This window comes from Lepisosteus oculatus, chromosome 10 (genome assembly GCF_040954835.1).
Source record: "Lepisosteus oculatus isolate fLepOcu1 chromosome 10, fLepOcu1.hap2, whole genome shotgun sequence".
Classification (NCBI taxonomy): Eukaryota; Metazoa; Chordata; class Actinopteri; order Semionotiformes; family Lepisosteidae; genus Lepisosteus; species Lepisosteus oculatus.
The window spans coordinates 38,922,292-38,938,697 of NC_090705.1; the positions used below are offsets into that span (position 1 = coordinate 38,922,292).

Here is a 16,406-nt window from a genome sequence, read left to right on the forward strand (position 1 = left end):
AGAATCAGTTATGTTTCCCCAGTAGTTTTTCTGTGCTTAATACCATCTCTGAGAGAATTTTCTAGCACAGCAACACAGCTTGTGTTTGTAGGCTCTTCTGAAATCCTTTGTCCCCCTGCAGTCCAGATTTATCCAGAGCAGAATGTCTCATAAAAGCAACACAAACTAAAGGCTGGATATACCAGTAGGTGGGAGTTACATGTGCAGATCTGACTGCTGCTGTTTCAGAGGGAAGTCAGGAAAAATAAACAGTCTGCACCACAACACCCAGCAGCTGAAGTGCATGCCGTGAAGAAAACCTCATGTCCTTACGTTCGGGAACATGCAGAGAAGGAAATGACTCGCTGTGGTTCTGTGTTTAGCAGTGTCGTCTCCATACACTGCTGGAACTAGCAGAAGCAGCCAAACATTGCACAGTCCTTAATTTTCACCATATCGCAAATTAAGTCGGGTCGTATTTCTTGTCAGATTGTTAGAATAAATATTGCTCTTTACTGCCATTATCATAAATCAGTTCTACTTTGGAAAAAATCGTATTAATTCAAGAAAATATTTATATATCTTGTGTTCCCTGTATGATATTAATCTTGTATTTTAAATACTCCGCAAAAATTAGTGATCAAATTAAAAAATCTTTAACCATTGAAAATAACAGAAATGTTTTTGTTTAAAACCACTGGTATTCTGTGTTAACCATTATTAAACTCAATTCCAGATGAGAAAACTTCACATGAGCATGATGAAACATTAAAAAAACGATGGATTTCTTGGAACGCAGATATTTAATATAACATTTCAAGACACATCCCCAAGAACAGGCTTGCATTTTGAGCCCATAAGAAATTGTCCAATGCAATGTAAATCAATGAATAAGGAAACTTGTATTACTATCATAAAGAAAATAGTATATACAGTATAAGAAATTGTCACAACGGACATTAGAACAGTTGTCTAAAGAGTTGTTTAATATTATAACAGTTCAGCCAAATCTGAAATGAAGGGTTATTCTTCGGATGTTTCTTCAATTAAGGAAGAGGATAAGCACCTACTGTTATATGATGCATTTTTCTCTGGAAATCAAATGGCTGAGAAGAATTTAATTTTACAACACGATAAATATTCCTAGATGTCATTTAAAAAGTTTACAAATAAAAAAGGACCCAAAAATATTTCAGGGCTCTTTAGGGAGACAAACTTCGTAGTCCTTTACCAGCCCTGACTACCCAGTTTGCCTGACCAATGTGAGGAAACAGTTTAAAAAAACAGCCACACATTGTTAACCTACCTTTTATGCAGTAAAATTGCGATGTAGAACACTGGAGGTTTTCTTTGCTGAACTGGCACGCCATTTTACTGCCACTACCAAAATGTTCCATTAAAGCTTCTGCCTACCTCTGCTGTGTAAATGGGCTTTACCACTGGCAAATGGGAGACAGAACCAGAATTCATCAGGATGCACCATCTTTGCCAACATCTTGGGAGGAGTTCTCTATGTTGTTGCACAACGTGCAGTAGTGCAGCCAGGCGATGTTGAGTCATGGGATTAATATTGTAAGGGCGTCTCTATTTGATACGGGCACTTCTGAATGTTCTGATTGAAAATTGGGTTTGTGTGTCTTACGTGACTCTTAATTTTGTTAACTGCAGTTAGGTGCAGTTGTTTCGGTGTCAAAATGTTCCTCAGACAGTCCTTTCTGAATCTTTTCATGTGGTTGACAGGGTCTGGTCCTGTCTGTTGGCTTCATTAGTAGTGCCTATTTATTTTGGAAGACAGAAACTGAATTTCCTAATGTCCTCATTTTCTGATGTTTAAGCTAAATGTTTCCTATTTTTCACTGCAGTGTCATTGAACCAGATAAGTCGACTCCCATGTGCCATGTGTTTGTTGCCACACCTTTTATCATTTTTTACTCAAGATGTGATCATCTGAAAAGTTCATGTGAGCCGTAACATTCTTCGGTCCATCAGTTTGCATTACATAACCAATTGTCCGGAGTGACAGTCCACGCGTTTGTAAACCAAGTGTGCATAAGCTTGATTTGACTTTCAAAAACTGGTTTCAATCTCTGTGCCATCTCTTTCTACAGTCTGCAAGCCATATTGCTGCTAACCCTAAAGTGAGTGCAAAAGTGAAAAAGGACAATGTGAAGTATGCTGCCTGGGCTGCTAGCCAGATCAACAGAGCCTACCAGGTTAGTATTTAGGACCCTAACCCATCCCCATGTTTTCTTGCGAACCGTTCTGCTTCATCGCCTGGGTATCTTTGTGCTTGGCCTGTCTTAAGACGTTTATTGCACTTAAAGTCTATCGCTGTTGCAAGATCTTCTTAAACTGGGAAAATATTTTTTGCAGATTTTTCCACTTGGGCCTTCAGTGATTCAAGTAAAACCAGAAATGATTTTTTTTTTAAATAATGGTTACAGTGTGTACATAATAAATGCCAGTAGTCTCTCCAATATCAATAACCTCTGCAAGCAGCCTTGCTGTTGTTGTGCCGTTAGGCCAATTGCCAAATAATAGTTCTGAAGTGGGAGTTCACCTTTCCTTACAACACCCTTTAAAGGTGTAGTTAAAACGAATGGTACGCTTCTTTACTTTTTTATATATTTCTGGTCACGTTTTACATTTCAGTTTTGATCAGGAGAAAGCAGGAGGGGCGAAATAAGAACATGTTTGGGAACACTGACAGAATTAGTTGGAATATTCATTCATTTAAGCAGTCTGTGCTAAAAACATTTTTTTTTTTCTCTAACACACCGGAGCCAGTATCAAGCTCTTTTGAAAAAGAGCCAGTGAACTCGTACATGCACAGCTCTACACAGTGCCTGAAGTGTTTATGAAAGTCATGATTAGTTTTTCACTAGATTGTAATTTATAAGAGCCTAACAGGTTGCAAAAGAAGAGATGGCCATTTGGCCCATCTAGGCTGTTCGGTTCTTAGCAGCTAATTGCTTTGGGAATTTCTTTCAGCTGTTTCTTGAAAGAAGCCAGGGTTTTGGCTTCAGCAGCGTGGCTGGGTAGCTTGTTCCATACTTCCACAACCCCTTGTATAAAAGTGCCTCCTGATCTTAGTTTTATATGTGCTTCCACGTATTTTGCAAAATACAAAATTACTGTGTATTATGGTCATCGCATCATCTTCATCTGGGTTGAATTTTAGTTCTCTTCCATTATTGTATTAAAAATCTGTTTCAAGCGATCTGTTTTTAATATTTGCAATATATTCACATTGATGGATGTGATTTTACTTCATTGCCGTAGAGATACAAGTGAGGCTGAAGTACATGTATTGAACACTTGCTTAAAACAAACTATACTGTTCTCTGAAATGTCTGTTTATTATAACCAATATTAAAATTGCTAATAATTAACCAGTAATAGCTAGACAAAAAAGTTACAAAGAACTATGTTGGCTGTATTGCTGCATTTTAAATCAGTTTGTCTACTTGAATTAACATGCAAGTTAATTCCTTACCCTTGAGTTTTAAAATTATATTTCGCTTCATAAAAGCGAACAGTGAAATTCTACTTTGTGTCGTTCCATTTTATCTTTTACGAAATTAAAATTCTTAATGATTGGGGATAATTGACATTTAATTTAGAAGACAAAAGTTGTTTAAAAAAAACCACACCCAGTGATAAGATTGATTGCTGGTTTCTAGAACAATATCTTAAACATGAAGTTAAAAAAACTCATTCAATTTGACAAACATGTCAACTGAAGTATCCGTCTCTAAAAAATAAACCTTTTTCAATGCACTCAGTAGCTTTTATGTTATACCCTTTTTGTATAAATCCTTCATACATTTAAGGCTCTGGAGTAGGGTCTGGTGTGAGCCATGCTTCAATTTCAGTGCTATTTCATTTGTTGCTATGCTCTAGAAATATTCTAGATTGGATTAATAATTTAAATTTTTTAAACTAAGAAATAACTTTAACCCACTACTCATGAGCTTGTGAGATAAATGAACTTAAAAAAGGAAGTTAAAATGCAGCCTTCTTGCTCTTTGAACCTTTTTAAAGGTTCAAATGCAAATTGTAACATAGCTTGATCTATAAATACATTTTGGAATGATACAACATTGCACTTAATTGGTAATACACTAATTTATTAGAAAAATAGTGTAGAATTTCAGTTCCACAAAGCTATTTTGTTTGTTGAAAAGGTTGCGTTTCACACAGATGGTTTATATGTTAATGTAATTCTATCAGTTCTATCAGTTCATGATTCATGTAGTTGAAAAAAAGTTTCATTAAATCCCAAGGGGAAACTATTTAGATCTACCACTGCTATGTGGTAGTAAGAGGAAAAAATGAAACAATATTCAGATGGTATCACTAAAGTAGTTTACAGTGTTGCTATGGCATGCTGGGCATAAATTAGTATTTAATAGAAATCTTAACTACTAGTATTGAATATACATTGCTTATTTAGGCATTTAGAGTTAAATATGTAATAAGTGGTTCCTTACTCAGCAAGTGCGCTCTTAACGTTGTACCAAACCATCAGAACATTTAACAGATGAGATTTGCCACACACTGAGCACTTCTGGCTTTGTGTATAAGCACACCAATTCGCGCTTAAGCCAAACAAAATGTGGAACTGATAAGTTTCCATTACTCGGTCTTCACTGAGTGTGTACACCACTCGGTCTGTGTATAGGAAGAGCTTGATCTCGGGTTTAATTATTTTAAGACCGGTTTTAAAATTTTAATGAGAGGGCACATTCAATTAAGAATTCTGTCAGTCTTTGGAGGATCTTTGGAAAATGTTCGTGCTGACTTGTATTTTCCATATTTGTTGGATTCATGGTTTGCTTGCCGTTTACTTCCTGAAAAGTTTAAAGAGGTGTTCTAAAAAATGTCACATAAAAAGCCCATCTTTTTAACGATTGCCTACATCTTTTAACATTTTTTTTATTTTTACATGTAAATGCAGGATTTTTTTAATTATTATTTATTGGCGATAGGTGTCTATTTTTTTTTTATTTTAAGGAAAAGGCAAGCATGGGGCCTCCAGACATGGACTGAGTCAGATTTTACATTGTTTAAAGATTAATGATAGAGAGAGATTTTTCTTGCTCGGACGGGAGTCCTAGTTCTGAAGATTGGGAATGTCATGACAAACAAGCCCAGCACCTGATCCAGATGTTTTTTTAAAATCCATTCTTAAATAATAGAAACAAAAAAATCCTTAATTAATTTCTGTGGCAAGAGAGTAGACAATTGGGTAATAATATTCACAGCGGTTACAATACAGTATGGTATTGTGATGTAAGGGAAGAAAAATACAGTGAATATTGAGAATCAGTCAGCATGTTCCAGGGTAGTCTGGGAAAAGTTTAGCTTGCTGTTTTGTTTTTCATGCATTCTCTCTCACCTAGCTAATATTTTACAAGGTAAACCTTAATTTTTTAAGTAGTAAGTTCTCACTTTTAGCTGTTAAGGCAAGGACGTTTGACCTCTGTGTTTTCAAGCTTCGATGATTTTTATCTTGAGGTTCCCAAGAACCATAATGGAATTTAAGCTCCCCCTGCATCAAAGCTCATTCTTGAGGAATTGGAACTCCCTAAACATCTGATTAGGACCATTTCTGTGTGCCTGGGAATAAGGACCATAAAAGAAAAGACCTTCTGTTCCCTTCAAGTCACAGGCATAACTTTCTTTATCAGCTGGGGAAAGGAAGTAATAAGTAGTCTCTGCTACTGCTTAAAAGATGTTGAGCTTTTTTGTTTGTTTTACCTTTTTTTTTTGTTAATCACACCAGGCAGTTATGGGAACCTACTGTGTGCCTGAAAAGGTAGATAGATTATACCTTCTGGTTAAATTTTTTTTTTTAAATTAAAGGGTATGATCTTGGTGCCTCTAGGCTTTAAGCAAGTACCATTGTACAAATTTTTTGCTCAGGACAACTTGTTGCTTTGGGATATTTTACTGATTGATGTTTAACATTAAAGGTAGCAGTTTCCCAGTACTTAACTTTATTGCATTGCAGTACCTGGTGGTTATCATACCTTAATGTGAGAAAAATTGTACGCTAAGCAGGAGTGGATAGGTCTGCGCACAGAGGTCAGGCAGAGGTCATAGCTGCTTGGGAAAGTCTTTAATACAAACTTGTCAAGATGACCACAGGCTTGAGGCATACAGGTCTGTGTTATTTGGTCTCATTTAGCTGTCTTTTGGTGGTTTCTTTCTGATGAGATACTTAAATTCTTGAGGGATTGTATGACGTTTGTATCTTAAGTCCTGGGGTTCATTACACTACATCTAACTTATATACCACTGAATACCAAACAGCCATAGAAGGCCTTGCTTGAAAAAAGTGGTATCATTTCTGTTGTGTGTAATTATTTACATTAATACATATGCTATTGTATTTTGAGGTATGACATTGTGTGCTACGTTGCTTGAAAGACATTGCCTTCAGGGTATAAATGCAGATCAGCACTATAATGGAAGGAGTTGTTTACTCTCTTAACAGAGCTGCGAAAGCGAGGATCTTTGGCACTACGGTGCCTGGATTTCAAACAGGTATGGAAAGTTATTTGTTGTGGCATGTCTTGTCATTCAAACCTTGCGTCACCTTGTCATTGAAAGACCCTAGGTGGACATCAGAAAAGAATGTTATCTAGTGTTGAAATGGTTGCATACTTTTGCTTTTCTAGCTTCAGTTCTTTTGTTCCTCCCCACCATAAGAATGGACTATTAATTCTTGATCGCGTCTTTTTTCATGCCTCAGCACAGTCACCATTGACTGGTACAACTTCCTCATTTAGTATCTGTATACTTGACTTAATATGAATCTCAATAATAAGTTTGATTTATTTTTGGCTCGTTTCTGAAGAGAAACTATAGCACAACAGCCATGTAGAATCTAGCCAGGAAACTTACTAATTAAACATTTTTATATTTTCCAAAATAAAAATCAACAGTTTTTGAAAAAATCTGAATTATAATTGTCTCAAGTTTGATTCTCAATAGAATCTGTTTGTACATTAGAACATTTTTAAATGTTCTTGAATTTATCAATGCCTTTCTCAACCATTTAGTGATTTTGAGACAGGCCAATTGATGTATTACACAAGTTTAAAATAACTTGGTCATGCCTACCTAGGGCAGATTAAATAATTACATAAAAATGTGCTTACAGCAGGAGTCAGAAATACAGTGCCTATCATCCTTTAATGGTGTGGATGAATCACATACTATAATTATGCTGCCAGCCATTTACTTTCACTAAGGCTGTAGGAAATTCCTTATTAAAAACAACCGTATACAGTTATAGCCATAGCAACAAGATGAAAATATATAGCATGTTCACATATGTGCGTATACATCATTCATTTAAAATTATACTTAAGCAACGGATGGTGCAGCATTGTAGGGATCAGTCACAGACCCAGAACACGCTTTCCTTTTTCTAAGCAAGAGGATGGAAAATTAAACTTCAATGCTTCCTGATCCTGATCCTGGGTCTTATGAATAGATACTTCTTCATTTTAAATCATGCAAGTACAAAATTACCAAATTGTTGCAGAATCATTTTGGACAGTAAAATGAATAAAGTGTTCAGTGTGTCATATTGCATGTTGTGTTGGTGGAACAAACTATTTAAAGAACCTATGAACTGCTTGATTCGACTGATTGCTGATCATAATGATTAGTAATCCCTTGCATGCATAAGGTACATTTTATCAAAAAATTACAAAGCATTCAATATAGAGGAGGGAGCCCACATTAAGAATTTTTGGAAGGCCAGAAAAATCCACAGTGGAATTCAGCCTGCGTAGTTTATGCTACAGACCATCAAATTCAGTTATCAATAATAAGTCTTATTGAACAAAATCAGGAATGTGTGCATGAAGAAAGAATTGGTAGTTGTGGGACAATTTCATTTGCCTTGTATGGATTGAGGAAAGCCTTCAGGGGTGTCCGCAGCTGAACCTGAAATGACTGACCTGGCTTACTTTTAGTACCTTATTCAGGTCGTCCGATAACCTTAATAAAGGCAAAGCTTGTATTGATCTTGTCATTTTCAGACAATCAAGAATGAATGAGGAAAACCAACATGAGAGAGTTATTAGGGAATGGGGATCATTATACGGTATGATTGGAAATTGTGCAGTTTGTCTTACATATCAATACTCTACTTTCCTAGAATTGTGAAATTTTAAGAGGATAATGGCATAGATGTGAAATCGGTAGAGAGTGCTGGGTAGAATTTTTAAGAAATTCTGCTTGATGCACAGAACAGATTCATCTCCAGTATAAATAATACAATTTTATTACATAGTATGAAGGTCTAAATCAGGAAATCTTAGGTTAAGTGTTGGGCTGTATTCATGCAGTAAATCCTTAAAGTAATCTGGTGCTCGGCCATGTCTTAAAAATGTGCAGGTGTTTTTAAAATCTCCATGAAGTTACCTCTAAATTTCACTTGGATGTTTTGTAATGTAGAGGTACTATAAAGAATTGGAGTTATGTGGAGATGTGAAGTACTTTTAGTTGACATGCAAACTACGGAATTCTGGACATCATAGACTACAAAAGAAGTGGCCTGAAATGTCTTGTGAAATTTTTGGCATTCTTGAGCAACTTTAAAAATGGAGTAGCATAAATTGCAATTATGGGTAAGAAATTAAAAAGGGAGACAGAGAGAGAATAACATTGCAATATAGGTAAAAAGAATCACTATTAACAGCAGATCAGTAAAGAATGAAGAAGGATCTCAGATGAAATTGGGAAACACATCAAAAGGGAAAAGATTAATACATTAAGATTTCACTTGGGTGTTTACCAGAGAAGATGATAATGTGATTTGGGGTTGGCAAAATCAGACTTCTATATTAAATAGTATTAGCATAGGAGAAGAAGTGTTACAGGTCTTGAAAGCACTTAAGATAAATCTCAAGGGTCTGACTTCTGTCAGTTGTACTTAAGGGAACGAGATGCTCTTTGTAGACTGTTAACAAAACTTTTCCAACAGTCAGTCAGGACAGGGGTAATGCCCATTGACTGGAAAATTACTAAGAGCACCCATCCATAAAAAGGGTGACAGAACTGAGCCAGGTAGTTAAAAAGACCTGTGGTTATACTACATGTAAGCTTATGGAAATATTAATTAGAACTAGAGCACTGTGTAGCTATGGGATCATAGTGGATAGTCAGCATGTTTGTTTTCACTAAAATTATTTGAATAAGCAACAGCAATAATTAATACATATAAAGCATATGATATATTTTGAATTTTCAAAGGCTTTTTTATAAAGCTCCAGTCCACATAAAAGATGGAAACTGGTTAATGGGTAGAAATAAGTATGAATGTTCAGATTGGGGCTGTGTAATCAGTGATGTACCACAGGGATCTGTATTTCAACTACTGTTCTGCTTAACTTTTATCAGTGTCCTAGGTACTTATGTAGTTAGCAAACTAGACAAAGTAGTCAAGACATCACAAAGCGATGTCATGTTAAAAATGTCTGATCTGCTGGTGTAACTCTTTCCTAGTGATTGTCACTTAGCAGGCAATAGTTGTTCCTATACACTGCCTGCCTCGGCGCACAAATTTACATACATTTCAGAGAGCTGGGTTCAGAAAACTGCCTGGTATAGGTTAAGTTGACTCAGAGACGTTTCACTACCTGTGCGAACTACATCTTCCATAAACCAAATGGGAGACATTCTATAGTGTTTCTGTATCACCAGTCACTGAGTTGTCCCCGTTTGTGCTGTCCTGCACGTCCCGTCCCGTCCCCTAGACCTGCTGGTTTCAATGGTTATGGTGCAGTGCAACAGCTATGAGCTGAGAAGGAGCCCACATGGGATCTCTTATTTCAAAGGTTTAATCATTTCCCGATGATTCCATATGGTGACATAGGATACATGTCCTGCAGGTTGTAGCAGGGAACTAACTACCAATCTATTTGTAGTATGCTGATAGGTATTCAACTCCGTTTCACATCCCTTCTTGTCATTTAACACCAACACTTATAGGACCTCAATTAGAATAGTTTGGTTTGCACGTTACGAAAAACGTATCGCTACTCAGGAAAAACGGCATGATACCTTTCTGGACTCAAAGGAATGTCCTACTCTGAAAGGCTAAAAGATTTGAGATGTTCTTTTATTCCTGCACAGTGAATGCTACAGGACGATCTGATTCAGACATTCTCAAAAGTTACTGATGATGTCAACTCAGTGATCATCTTCAGACTCTACAGTTTAAAATGTAGACCATTTTACAGGACTGCATTTGTGCATTTAAAAACAGAACAGGAGGTACTTACTGCTTTTGCTTAAAGGGTTAGGGGAGCCGAACAAGCTAAGCCAGCCATGATGTTGAAGCTGATACCTTGACTTCTTTCAAGGAACAGCCAGATGAGATCCTTGGATCAAGGAGGTAAAAATAATGAAATGAAGTAGATGGGTTAAATGGGCCTCTTGATGTGGGTAACCTTCCCTATTGTTCTTAGGTGTTAAGTAGAGGTAGGTTTGAGAGATAGTACAGAGAAAAGAGCTCCCAAATATACATTTATTACTTGTCCCTGGTGAAATAGGAACAATAAACCTCACATAACAAAAAAAAATTACATATCACTTGTGATTCTAACTCAAAATGGCAATTCAGTTATGGAAACCAAAGGATTTAAAGGACTTTTCTGTGGAAGAATGTTCATAAATTCCCCCTTTGGAGTGCCAGAAACCCATAGTTCACTATGTGAATATTTGGTTTTTGTAGTTTCAGGTTCTAATCCTCTTTTCTCAGTGTATTAATTTATTATGCTAAAATCAATTTCAAGATACAAAGTGCTTTCTTTTACTTAAGTGCAGATGCCTCTTTTGATGCACACATGTTACAATTGGCCATCCTTCAATCTGACGGAGTTAAACACTCCACCTACCCAAAAGCTGTCGTGGTGAAACGGTAATCACAACCGACTTGACTGCCATTTGCATGACATATTTTCCAGGCTAATGTCAGGTTCCCTTTCAGGGGAGAAAAAGTTCTAGCCAAGTTCTAGCCTAGCTCGAAAAATCATTTGTTCAGATATCTTCTGTTGATCTCCAGTTTACTCGGTTCAAAGTAGCCCTGGTAGAGATCGAGGGACTGAGGGGATTGGATTTCATTGTAAATGGGTGCTTTAATTGAGCCCTGTCTTGAAGGCATAGTCAAAGTGCGTCACACCCTCTATCTGGACAGAGGCGGAAAGCGAGCTACTGAGATGGAAAGCAAAGGAGCTGGGACTGAGCCCAGAGCATGTGGTGGAAGGCCAAGACTTTATGCGGTGACTCATTTGGACTAGGCTCTTTTACAAAGATTATTGTACCGCATTTAATTAGCCGATGCATAATCAGGTTCTTTTCTTACCATCTTTGTGTTGCCTAAAACCTATTTCTTCTGATGTGCAGAATAGCTTCCCTTCTCTTCGTATTTGATTTGAGTTCTGTTCTGGGCTACAGGGACTGCAGTGACCTCCCAGTCCTCCCACTCTATTATTCCGAGCTTCGTGAAGCTTCCATGCACATTGTGAAAAAGCTTGTTTAAAGAAATAATTAAAACAAGATTAAAATATGGAAACATTTATATCCAGGAGTGGAGTGTTTGGTTTTTTTCACTGGTGTGCATGAATGGAATAAACTCTAAGTTACCAGAAAGGTGTAGGCAACAGAATCCTTAACCCTAGATAACATCTTCCATAATATTCCAGTTGAAAATGACTCTTTCCCTTTTTTATAAAGGGAAAAGATATTGATTGTACAAATTGTGAATTTCTAGTATAAGTATGCCATTATTTTAAACCAGTTTTAGAAGTTTGTGTTTCACATTTTGTGTTGTACGTTTAAATATCCTCATACACTATGCAAATTGGCATGTATTATGTTCATGTTGTTTAATTTTATCAAGTATAATTACCATAAATGAAAGACTGGAACAGGCTGGAAGTTTATTTGAAGACTGCTTCTGAAAGACATTTTTGAATACTGTCTGTTAAACTCAAAAAGGGGAGTATTACAGTTGGTGCACTTATAAATGAAAATAAAGGGGTGTAATTTCCTACAATGCTCTTTAATGTATCACATCTTATGTAAGGCAGTTCTATTGAAAATGTTATTGAAAAACCCTATTGAAATACTATTGAAATGAGCATTTCCACAGCATTGTACATTTTTTGAGCATTCAGAAGAAAACTGAAATTGATCTTGGTTTATCCGTTTGTCTTTGGTACTTAAAATTCAAACAGGATCCAGCAGTGAAGTTCCAGCAAGAACACTCGATTGTTCTCATGTTCTGACCATACGACAGTGTCATCTCATTTTCCCTTGGGAATGAACGTGTCAAAATGGAAATCCACTACCAAGAGACGTTTATGACGATCTTGGCCCTGTTAAAGTTTTTTTTTCCCTCTTTTCAGTTGGCGGGACGAGGAACAAAGGAGACCAAGTGTTCTCTGAAGGCGGTGGAGGAGATGCTGGAAACCATGCAGATTACACAATCCTAAAGCCCCATCAGACTCTTCACAAGCATGAAGAGCTGGACTCCAGCTTCAGGATCGTACGCAATGTCTTTTCTTTTCGGAGCTACGTCGGCTCATTGTTGTCGTCGTAATGTTTCTATTTTTTTTTTAATAATGAAAATTAAATGGAAAAAAGACCATAGATCAGAATGCATTTGTGTGAACAGCATGTAGACGGTATCTGCCTTTGTTCCGTTTCCGACTCAATGTTGTCCTCTTGGAGCTGCTTCTAGACCTGACATTGAGTATATTTGTGAATTAATTTATGTTTTGTTGCAGATATAACAATAAATTCACACATTGTTAAGGTCCAAAGGGAGTCCTTCAGCCTTCTATTTTCAATGCAGTTGGAATAAACTATTTGATAGACACGTCTACACATACGTACATGTAACATACTGTACTACATCAGCCCCTATACCACTATTGCTTCCAATATTGCTCTTCAGAGCCATTTGCTGTATGGCATGCTGTATAACCCCAGGGTTTTATGGGAACGTTACCAAAGATCGAAGGACAAGCAAGCATTTTCCTGGCGTCACTGTAAACTAACACACTGAGTAGATCCACACAGTCAGTGTTGTACCGTCAGCTGGGGAAAGGTATGTCGATTTCAGCAAACCCAGCCGCGGAAGCACATGACCAATTAGGGAAGTGCCCTTTTTTATATGAAAAGTACAGGGCAGCCACCTATCCCAGGTTCCCCCATCACAGTTGTGAGTTCTGTCTGTCTGTGGAACCTTATTATCATTCGTGTTTTTAAAAGACCTTAGTCTTTTTTTGTTAACCTGCTGGGCATGATGTATCAGGCACTAATGTAAGGACACACAGTGGGTTCCCAATGCAAATCCTGGAAGTCTGTAAGTCAACAGGTTTTCTGTCTTTCTGCGAAAAGACAGCTTTTCACTTGGAACTTGAGTTAAATTAATCCACTTCAGTTTTAATTAGACCAGTTTATTCCTTCTCAGCTTTAAGTTGTTTGTTTAAAGATGTAGAAAACCTGCTGGATTTTGGAAACCCCAGCACAACGGAAACTAAATATCTTCAGGACTGTGTGAAAGCCTTTTTCAGAAATATCAGGTACTCTCAAATCTAGTGAACACTTGAGAAATGCATTTTTAGTTCCAATAAACAGCTAGGCAATACAGACTTGGTTAGTCACCTAATGCAATATAACAAGAGAAATCGAGGATATGGGTCTCGAGCTGTGCTTCAAGAGAGCACCTACTTGGAGTTTATATATAAAGTATAGTTATATAGAAGGCCTTTGTGTTTTCAAAGGGAAGAAGGTTCTGATCACTGAGCTCTGGGTAGATTTCCAGTCATCTTATTCTTCCATAAGCAAGTTGGAAATTTCTCTTCAGTTTGTTCCACATATGAACCAATGTAACTGCCACTCAGCTACTCTAAATGGGCAGAAACAGAATCTGCTTAAATAATTCAGAAGAAAAAAAAGTCTCATTAAAACACAGATATCCAGCCAGCATATAAAAGTCCTCTTCACACAGTTTCCAGCTTTAAGTCACACCCTTCAATTAAAAAAAAAAAGTTGTATCAAATACATTTTACATGAATGAGGAAAGGTCTGTAATTTAAGTTAGTTAGTAATGAATAGCATATTGCCACTCATTAGAAGCAAAAAATGGTAACCAAAAGAAATGTCTGGTTTCTTACTGTATTATATCTCATTGTATAATTAGTATGTCTAATTAACATCCTATATCATTTGCACTCTCACAAGAGCTGTTAGATCCATTGGGTTTGTTTATTGGGTCCAGTCATGTTGGTTAATTTTTTTTTACTGCTGTTACACTTCAGTGAGAAATTCTGATGGCTGAACATATGGATTCTGGGGAAAAATGTGATTTGTTTTAAATAAGGGAAAACCAATTTAATTGCTGCTTGTAATGAAATGGTTTGCAGGCATCTGTTTTTCACGGAGGTGCTGGTATGAACCAACGTGTTTTGCTTAGCGACTGACAGCTTGTGTTATGTGAATAGGAGCCACCAAACCAAATCTTTGGAGAATGCAAGAGGTTTGATTTGAGAGGTAATTTGTGGCCCCTCAGTCAAACAAATCAAAGTGCGCAGTTTGTAAAGATTATTACTTGCTTGCAGATGCTGTGTTACAACAGCCTGCCTCTCACTCATGTTTAATCGCTGTTTCAACCTGATACAATAGTGCCATCTGTAGTTCATAGGTAGCACTTTTGCTTATTTAAACTCCTCTTCGTCATTCCAAGTTGCAAAGTGTGTCCATAAGAATCATACATGGGGCAAAAAAAACAATTGTAACTTTTCGATTAAAATAGACCATTGGACACAGCGTCAGACTTCAAAGCTGGAATTAGGCCACACATTTAAAGCATTGTTTGACAGCATCTGCGCTTTGTGGTTGGAAGTGAGAAACAGTCAGTTCTCATGTTTTAATTTTGCAGGACTAAATATACCCAGAAGAAAAGCTGACGTGAAAAACCAAAGATGGCTGTTCTTCATTAAGGTTCATTGCCGTGTTTTTTGCAAGCTCTTGCTGTCTAATTTGGGAGTTCTGCACTCCACTTCATTTGTAGTGCGGTCTATATATAAAGCAACACACTTCTTGGCCTTTCATCAAACGGTCAATTATTTTCACTTCAATATTCTTTATTAGACAGACAGTGAAGAGAAAACCCAATGCATTACCAATGTTTCAGCTATCAGCTCTGTTTCATGGGAAATGAAAATTTCATTTTCACATTTGAATGCAAACATTACTGTTTAAGTGATAAATTAGATGAGGTTCGATTGCAAAACCGGCGCAGTGCAAACTAAATAATATAAATATATGTTTAGGCAATACAATGCACTTTCAAACAAAAAATCGGCTCAGAACCATAAATAATGATATACTGTTCATCAGGTGGAGAACAAATTTAATCAGCTTTAGCAGCTGGTAAATTTAAGTTTATAAACCATGCAATTACAGTTAAGTCCTTTCTTTTTCTGTTTCAGCCCATCCTGTCATTAATTGCAGGTTAATAACATTAAAAAGATATAGATATAGTGTACTTAGAGTTGTGAGATTTCCGAAAATGACAATGACAAAAAATGTTAAGAATGCTGGTGCTTCTCAAGTCAAGAAATGTCACGAATACCTCACGACCTGTGGAGCCAAATATATTTTCTCATCAAAAGCAGCTAGATATTAAATCCCTATCAAACTTGAAAGCTGAAGTAGTTTGCATAGTATCTTTAAGTGGATTTATCACTTCTTTTCTGTATCATTATTTTTAGTTGATGTGGCTTGATCTATTAGCAATGATGAGTCATAAATACAACAGGACTGCAAATCTAAAAAATATCAGTATTCTGAAAGTTTACTACTTCTAAGTAGACCTTTTTAACAGGTGTATTTAAACTCTTTCTGGAATCAAACAACCACAATTTCTTGCATGTCTTCTGGCTCAAAATGGCTCAAAAGCTACTTCATGTTGTGGGATTAGTAACAGACTCCAATTCAAGTGTCTAGCCTTGCAAAAGTTTTCAAATACTTCACATTTTTCATATTTTAGTCATATTAGTCACGACACTTTAAAGTAGGAATACTCAAAGCAAAAAAACACAAAGATAGCAGTAAATAGAATATGAAAGAAAAAGTTTAAATTGCAATAGCATAAGTGTTCAAACAGTTTGTGGTGACAAACCTACAGTTCTTTAGGTGGACAAAGTTACCTTAACAAATGACACTAGTAGCTGAATTGAATCTTTGTGTAATAATAGTGGCTCAAATAAATACACCTATTTCTGAAAGGTCCTGGAATAAGGTGGTGCATTTTAAGCAAAGATGTAACTATGGAGAAGTTGTATAAGTGCACTGTACACACAGGGTCTAAAAACCCTGTGTGACATTTC

The 16,406-nt window shown here is 36.6% G+C and overlaps 1 protein-coding gene across 1 annotated transcript in view; it reads left to right on the plus strand.

Annotated features, from left to right (window-relative positions):
• emc2 (ER membrane protein complex subunit 2) overlaps positions 1–12,830 on the plus strand; it is a 42,578-nt gene extending 29,748 nt beyond the window's left edge. The window contains exons 10-11 of the mRNA XM_006635562.3: positions 2,088–2,192; positions 12,414–12,830. Coding sequence (XP_006635625.1) covers positions 2,088–2,192; positions 12,414–12,500 — 192 coding nt within the window. The 3' untranslated portion in view covers positions 12,501–12,830. The remainder of the gene's footprint in view (positions 1–2,087; positions 2,193–12,413) is intronic.
• The last annotated feature ends 3,576 nt before the right edge of the window (positions 12,831–16,406 follow it).